The sequence below is a fragment of the Gadus chalcogrammus genome, chromosome 19, assembly GCF_026213295.1.
Source record: "Gadus chalcogrammus isolate NIFS_2021 chromosome 19, NIFS_Gcha_1.0, whole genome shotgun sequence".
Taxonomy (NCBI): Eukaryota; Metazoa; Chordata; class Actinopteri; order Gadiformes; family Gadidae; genus Gadus; species Gadus chalcogrammus.
Genome location: NC_079430.1, coordinates 1,683,761 through 1,691,759, shown reverse-complemented (window position 1 = coordinate 1,691,759; position 7,999 = coordinate 1,683,761). Strand labels below are relative to the sequence as shown.

The window sequence follows — 7,999 nt, the reverse complement described above, 5'->3', positions numbered from 1 at the left end:
ATTTCCGGACCCAGAAAGTGAACTGGAAACACCAGCCAAAGCCCGCCGGGAGAAACAGACATCTGAGCATAGAGTAAGTGTTGGTTTTTTACTAACACATTGGCTACTATAGTTTTGAGTCCCGGGGAAGGTGACAATGTAGTTATCCAAAAGTAGCCGATCTTATTGGCAGAGCATAGGCTACGTTACGTTACCTTGAAGTCTGTGTAATGTTTTAAGGCTACTCAAGGCATAATTTATCTTGCTTTGCTAATGTTGTTCTCTTTCTTTCTTAGACAGTATCGGCTTCCTGTGTTGTCCAGGCCATCAGAGCTAATTACCCAGCACAAGATGGGCAGTACCGTGGCTACCAGGAGACAGTAGATGCTCAAGATGAGCTGTGACAATTTTGTAGTAAACACACCCTCCACGTTTTATTTTTGTAAATAGTTCATATTTTTTCATGAATATATCTTTTCATGAATGAAAATTCATGTTGGTTGTTGTGATTTGTTTACTAACCCCAGTGCTGTTATGCAAAATTAGCCCTACTGTATAAGATAAACACTTCCATCTGGGGAGAAAAGGTTGAATACAAATACTTGATATGCTGAGCTACTGTAATTAGCAAATGTTTTTATGCTGTACAGTAATATACAAATGATGCGTTTGAAAAAACAAGGTAAGAAGTCTAAACTAGTCTACGTATCACAGGGATATGTTGGCACAAAGTTTGCTCGCGCTACCACTCGCGCTAGGACCATGGGTCCTTCCCCCTCCAAACGGAAACAGGCGGGCGGTGCAGCGAGCACAATGCACTGTGGTAGTTGGAGGATTTCTTACTTTTGAGCCAGAGAGACACTTTCTGCCTTTTCTCAGGCTAGGATGAACCGATTTCATTTTTTTTTGCACATGTATAATACATGGAATTATTTACTTCATATTACCTTCATATCTCCACAGGTGAAGTATCCCTTTAAAGACATCAACCGCTGTATGGCCTATAACTTCCTCCAACTTAAGAACTCCAAATCTGAAATAAAAATGTTCAGCCCGCCTACCACCATCATAAGTCCCATCACCCTTGGTCCATTATCCAGCAATATCAAGCCCACTGCCAGAAACGTAGAGTCATGTTAGATGTTAAGGCTCGTCATGGTCTAGCCCCCGAGTATGCGACATGCTGACGCCGTACGAGCCTGTTCGCAGCCTTAGATCTGCGGGCGGTGCCCTACTTACTGTTCCTAGGTCGAGGCTCAAGGCTAGAGGTGATCGGGCCTTTTTGCTGGACGGACGTAATCGGCTAGGTGGCTACATGACGACCGTCTCTGTCATCGGTAATACCGACAGCCGGTGGGATGAGCATTATGCGAGTATGCGTCAATGTTTACCAAATGGGAAAATGACCCCACCTAGAGGTAAGGGCGCAATACAGTCTGCCTGACAGAACAAATGTCACAAATACATAGGGGTATTCGGAACAATATCCCTAAAAGAGACACAATGTAAACAAGCATCCGTTCTAGAGGTGGTTTGTGAAGCATGTATTCCAGTGGGAATTGCAGTTTGTATTGTAAGTGGGCGGAATGGTAAATATAGTCATTGTTGCATTATACATTAAGTACCGCTTGTCGCCACACAAGTGCAGTGTACCCATTAATGAGCGCTGTTCAGCGCAACTGACATTGATATAAATTAAGTAGTGTTCTGATTGTATGCTGTATGTCAGATTTACATGACGATTGAATATGATTGATATGTTATCAGTTTTATATAATAATAATAATAATAATTTGTATTTATAATGCACTTTATATTCAAGAATCTCAAAGTGCTTCAGAGAAAAAAAATAACAAAAAACTATTAAAAGGGGAACCTCAAAGAAAGTTTAGCTAAATGCTCTTTTAAAGAGATGGGTTTTGAGGTTGTTACGCGGCTCAGACGCAACAAAGAAACGGGGCAGGAGACAGCGCGGAAAGTCAATGTTTCTTAATTTAATTGACTCAACAGCAATGAATCAAATAACAGATAAGAACATTCATGGTGCAAAGCACAAATCAAAATCTCCCGCTCCCGCTCTTCGTCTCTCCAGGCCAGGCCCCCTTTTTTCCTGTACACGGGGACACACCCCGTACGCGGGCACACCCCCATCCTGGAACATGCGGGTCCAGGCCTATTAGAGTAAAGGCAGACAAAACACGTAGCACACAACCAAGACAACCGAAAGGCCAATGTGGCCGTAACACCCCCCCCCTTAAGAAGGAGCTTGCAGAGTATCAAAAGACACCAATTACAAAACAACTAAATTTCCGAACCCATCTCCAACTAAAACCCCTTTTCCTGGTAGGCGTTTTCCACTTTGTCCAAAAAGTTGTCATCTGGGCTCTGGAAAACAAAGCAGACAAAGGAAAACATGGAGAAACCACATGACCACACCTAGTCAGTGGGAGCACGGGACAGGGTATCAGCAATCACATTAAGCGAACCCTTAATATGACGTATATCTAAACTAAATGGTTGAAGAAAAAGAGCCCAGCGCATCAACCGCTGGTTGGGGTTCTGAAGTGACTGTAAAAAAGTCAAAGGATTATGGTCAGAATAGACCACCAGAGAAACAGCACCCCCCACATAAACATCAAAATGTTGAAGTGCCCAAATTAACGCCAACGCCTCTTTTTCAATCACAGAGTAACTGTACTGATAGGAGAGAAACTTCCTCGAAAAAAAACTAACAGGGCGATCGATGCCTTGCTCATCTTCCTGGAGCAACACAGCTCCAGCTCCTACCTGGCTCGCGTCCACATGCAGCTTGAACGGCCTGTCCAACTGCGGCGCGGCCAAAACTGGAGAAGATGTTAGGAGCGCTTTTACTTTCTCAAAAGCAGACTGGCATACCGGAGTCCAGTCGAACTTCACCGAGGACCTCAAAAGATCCGTCAACGGCGCAACAACAGATGAGAAACTAGGACAGAAACCACGATAAAACCCCACCATGCCCAAGAAACGCATCAAGTCCTTTTTACTTGTGGGTGATGGGTACCGGTCAATGGCCAAAGTTTTTGCCCGAACAGGACGCACCTGTCCTTGTCCTACCACCTTTCCTAGATAAGTGACTGTTGCCCTCGCAAACTCACACTTGGCAAGGTTGACGGTCAGACGGGCCTCAGAAAGGCGATGAAAAAGAGCCCTGATGACCTCCAAGTGCGCCCCCCAGGTATTGCTATGGACCACTACATCGTCTAGATACACAGCACAGCCGTCCAGTCCAGCTACAACGGTGTTCATAAGCCGCTGGAAGGTGGCTGGTGCGTTCCTTAACCCAAAACTCATCACATTGTACGAGAACAATCCCTCTGACGTAATGAAAGAGGAGACTTCCTTCGCATGGTCAGTCAAGGGCACCTGCCAATAACCTTTTAGTAGGTCAAACTTGCTGACAAACCTGGCGGCACCGACCTGGTCTACACAGTCCTCGATCCTCGGGAGTGGAAAACTGTCTGGTTTTGTAACAGCGTTGAGTTTACGATAGTCTGTGCAGAACCTGAAAGTACCGTCCGGCTTGCCAACTAGAAGGCACGGCGACGCCCAGGCTGATGAAGACGGGCCAGCAAGTCCATTTTCGAGGAGATAGGCCACCTCTTTGTCTATGTGTTTCTTTTTCTGGGGAGAAACGCGATAAAAACGTTGTCTGATCGGCAAGCTATCGCCAACATCAATATCGTGTTCCACCAAATGTGTCTGAGTTGGAGTATCGGAAAACAACATTGGAAATTCTTGAATAAGACGAATTAACTCTGCACGCTTGTCCCCAGACAGGTGCTGCAGCAACTGGGGAAGCTGCTTCAAGGTCTCAGAATTATCTAAGCGGGCACGCAAGACGCCATCGTCAGGAGCCCTGATCTCTTCTTGTTCCTGTGCTTCCACCGAAGGATCTACAAGAAAAGTAGGCGCTAGAACACCCTCACTCAGAGCCACAGCACTAACAGCGCCTCCTGCAGGCACGTTCGGACGTTCATGATACGGCTTTAGCAAGTTGGCATGACATAGCTGCGAGCTCTTTCTCCTGTCAGGGGTAGCCAGCAGATAATTAAGATCCGACACCTTTTTGGTCACCGTATACGGACCAGCAAACTTTGCCTGAAATGGTGAGGACAGGACCGGCAAAAGAGCGAGGACTTTATCCCCCACTTCAAACACACGGCGCTTAGCTTTCTGATCATAGCGCTCCTTCATCTTAGCCTGAGTGGCTGTCAGATTTTCCCGAGCTAGACGAACTGCCTCATACAGACGTCTTTTAAATCCATTAGCATAATCACTTAAGGCAAGTGGTGGCTCCTGGAGGCCTGCACCATCCTTAAGCACAGCCAAAGGACCACGCACTGAATGGCCAAAGACAAGCTCATTAGGGCTAAACCCTGTGCTCTCCTGTACTACCTCCCTAGAGGCCAGCAGCAACCAAGGAAGGCCTTCTTCCCAGCCCCGTCCCAACTCCATACAGTAAGCACGAAGCAGAGACTTTAACGTCTGGTGGAAACGCTCAAGGGCTCCCTGGCTCTGAGGGTGATAAGCCGAGGAAGTGTGATGCTTGATAAAAAGCTGACGCATGACCTGAGAAAAAACACGAGACATAAAATTAGAACCTTGGTCAGTCTGAACGACTTTCGGAATACCAAAAATTGAGAAAAACTGGGAAAGAGCCTTCACAATGGACCTGGTGGTAATCGCATGCAATGGGTAGGCAGCAGGGTAACGAGTGGCCTGACACATGATGGTCAACAAATATTTACACCCAGTTTTCGACGAAGGCAAAGGCCCAACACAGTCCAACTGCAAGTACTCAAACGGAGCAGCCTCCACTGGTATTGGCTGCAAAGGCGCAGGCTGAACAACCTGGTTTGGCTTACCAGTCATCTGACAGATGTGGCAAGTCTTTATGTATGCAGCCACGTCTTTTTTCAATTTCGGCCAAAAAAAATGACGCATAATGCGGTCATACGTCTTTCTAACACCAGAGTGCCCCAACATGTCATGGGCAGTCTTCATGACTGCTCGTCTAGCGGTTTCAGGCACCACAACCTGTAACCATGGCTCACCCATCGAAGTGTCAGTGGATGGCGTCCATTTTCTCACAAGCAGACCATTTTTTTCACAGTAGCCATGAGCCATGCTCTCAAAAGTGTCAGCTGGGACAGCACGTTCAAACAATGAACAGAGAGACTGATCGGCAAGCTGTTCTTTAACTAGGTCTCCATACGAGAGATTCAATGGAAAATCTGGTAAGGCAAACCTAGTCTTCTCGGGAGGTACCTTGAGCTGCACGGCGTCCGCCGCAGCACGAGTAGCTGAGCGGGTCACGGCACAAGCTGCAAACACGTCAGGGAACTGCTCCGAATCAGCAGTCTCCGCTCTCAGCTGAGGAGAAGAAGATACTACAGACACAGGATTACTCCGCCAAACAGCTCCTCCCGCGTAATTATTCCCAAGAATCACGTGGACATCATCAACAGGGAGGGCAGGGCGAATTCCCAACTCAAGCTCCCCCTCAACCAACTCAGAAAACAACTTGACTCTATGTAATGGAACTTCAAAAGTAGTGAGGTCAATTCCCCGAACTAAAAGAGATCTTCCAGAACTTGAAGTGGGAGAAAATGGCAAAACAGACTCCATAATGAACGACTCTGACGCTCCTGTGTCACGGAGAATTTTAACTGGAACTAAATCATCACCGTCTTTTAAAGAAACAAAACCACTGGAAACGAACGGAGCGTAACTAGAATTCACTCCAGTAGGCTGCAACGAATCAACACTCGAGTCTGAAGGAGATACTGCCAACATGTCCGGCTTCACCTCAAAAAAACGCTCTTTTGATTTAACTTTTAGCACTGGACATGTCCACTTTGAATGACCAGTTGCATGACAGTACCGGCAACCCTGATCCGCGTCAGATCTACTCGAGCGATCTACTCCAGAAGACTGATGTGACTGTGCACCAACGTTCACGCTTCTATTGGTAGAAAAATCAACCTTGCGGACGTTAGATGAGCGCATATGAGCTTTGTGAGTCAACTCGTACTCATCTACCAACACCGCAGCGACAGACTCACTAGTTGCCTGCTTCTCCGCAACGTACGTTGCAACACGCTCTGGCAATGTGTTCTTGAATTGCTCGAGGACAATTAAATCTATCAACTCCTCATAAGACTCAACCTTACAAGCAACACACCATCGCTGACATTGCAGACGCAACTCCCTTGCAAACTCAACGTTCGTCTGGTCCGAAAGTCGCCGCATATTCCTAAAGCGTTGACGATACGCCTCCGGAATTAATTCGTATGCCCGCAACACCGAAGCTTTCACCAGGTCGTAATCACGGGCCTCTTCCACAGTTAAGGCAGAGAAAGCCCGCTGTGCCTTTCCTGTGAGACGGCTCTGGAGCAGAAGCGCACGGTGTGAACCAGGCCAGTCCTGTGTATCAGCCACACGCTCAAACAGAAGAAAAAATGTATCGACGTCTTTTTCATTAAAGCGAGGAAGCAAGTGTAGACTAGTCGCTATATCGAGCTTATGACCTGCTGCACCAGGTGACGTTATTTTCCCCTGCCGAATGAGATCCAAACGCTGAGCCTCAAGCTCCAGCTTTTTGTGTTCCAACGACCTCCGTGCGCGTTCATTCTCCTCAGTGAAGCGGAGCCTTTCGAACTGCAACTGCTGCAAAACTTTACTGTTATCCAGCTGCATCTGAAGTAACTCTTTCTGCTGCTCAAAAGACAGCATTGCCGCAGGTTTACGAGACGGACCTTCCCCTTCGTCTGCAAACGAAGGGTTTCCGAGGTCCTCAACTAAATCCTCGAGAGGTTCTTCCTCATCCTCTTCGTCAGACTCGGGTCTAAAGTCGGACGCGTTAATCAGACCCTTCGCGCACAACGCCAACTTCACCGAAAGTTTGACGTAACTTTTAAGCCGAGTGGAAGGAAGTTCGATGTTATAATGGGCAGCCAACTGCATTAACTGATCCTTAGTAAACGCATTGAAGACAGCCCCGGAGGGTTCCTCAACAAACCGTGCAACAAGTGACGTCATCCTCTTAGTGATTAACGCGTCACACCTGCTGATCAACGGAATCAGCCAAATCTCCACGCCACCAAACAATGAAAACTAAACAGGGAAGCCCAGCGAAAAAATAAGCAAAAGACCATTCAAATTTTAACCAAATTGTAACTAAACGCGGATCTTCAAACAGGCCCGTGGTGGGATGAATTAAGCACCAAGCCCGGAGGTATCGCAAAACAACCAGAAAACTGGCGATTCCACCAATGCCTCGGAGTGCCCCCGAGACAAATGCTCTAGCCACAGGATCTGTTCAAAAATAAAAAACCACACGTCCCACAAAATACGCAAGCCCGAAAGGAATAGTTAATGGCCCCGCAAATAGATCGCTGAACTTACCCTCTCTCATTTTCCGACATTCTTGTGCCGAACAACGTAGCACGCAGCCTAATGCAACGCAGCTGCAGCCTGCAGGTAACACACACCTGTCTCACGGCAGAATTGCGAGTTTGGAACGAGCCCCCATTTGTTACGCGGCTCAGACGCAACAAAGAAACGGGGCAGGAGACAGCGCGGAAAGTCAATGTTTCTTAATTTAATTGACTCAACAGCAATGAATCAAATAACAGATAAGAACATTCATGGTGCAAAGCACAAATCAAAATCTCCCGCTCCCGCTCTTCGTCTCTCCAGGCCAGGCCCCCTTTTTTCCTGTACACGGGGACACACCCCGTACGCGGGCACACCCCCATCCTGGAACATGCGGGTCCAGGCCTATTAGAGTAAAGGCAGACAAAACACGTAGCACACAACCAAGACAACCGAAAGGCCAATGTGGCCGTAACAAGGTTCCGTTTAAAAAGAGCTGTAGTCTGTGGAGCCCTCAGGTGGTCAGGAAGGGCGTTCCATAGTCTAGGGGCAGCAGCAGAAAAGGCCCGATCACCCAGGGTGCACAGCTTCGTATGTCGGGTTT

The 7,999-nt window shown here is 47.4% G+C and overlaps 1 protein-coding gene across 1 annotated transcript; it reads right to left on the bottom strand.

The window, feature by feature from the left end:
• Window positions 1-2,000: 2,000 nt before the first annotated feature.
• On the bottom strand, window positions 2,001-6,711 carry LOC130372804 (uncharacterized). The gene is made up of 2 exons (XM_056578964.1): window positions 5,287-6,711; window positions 2,001-2,364 (listed from the first exon to the last, which is right to left on the bottom strand). Exons 1-2 carry the CDS (start codon window positions 6,268-6,270, stop codon window positions 2,305-2,307), a joined length of 1,044 nt encoding a protein of 347 aa, XP_056434939.1. The 5' UTR covers window positions 6,271-6,711; the 3' UTR covers window positions 2,001-2,304.
• Between the last annotated feature and the right edge of the window lie 1,288 nt (window positions 6,712-7,999).

What these genes read in the sequence shown, in the direction of transcription:
- LOC130372804 (XM_056578964.1), bottom strand. Translation starts at nt 6,270, where the DNA reads ATGCGGCGACTTTCGGACCAGACGAACGTTGAGTTTGCAAGGGAGTTG. An exon ending in CGGACGCCGTGCAGCTCAAG is followed by an intron (nt 2,365 to 5,286) that starts GTACCTCCCGAG and finishes TTTGTTTTCCAG; the next exon opens with AGCCCAGATGACAACTTTTT.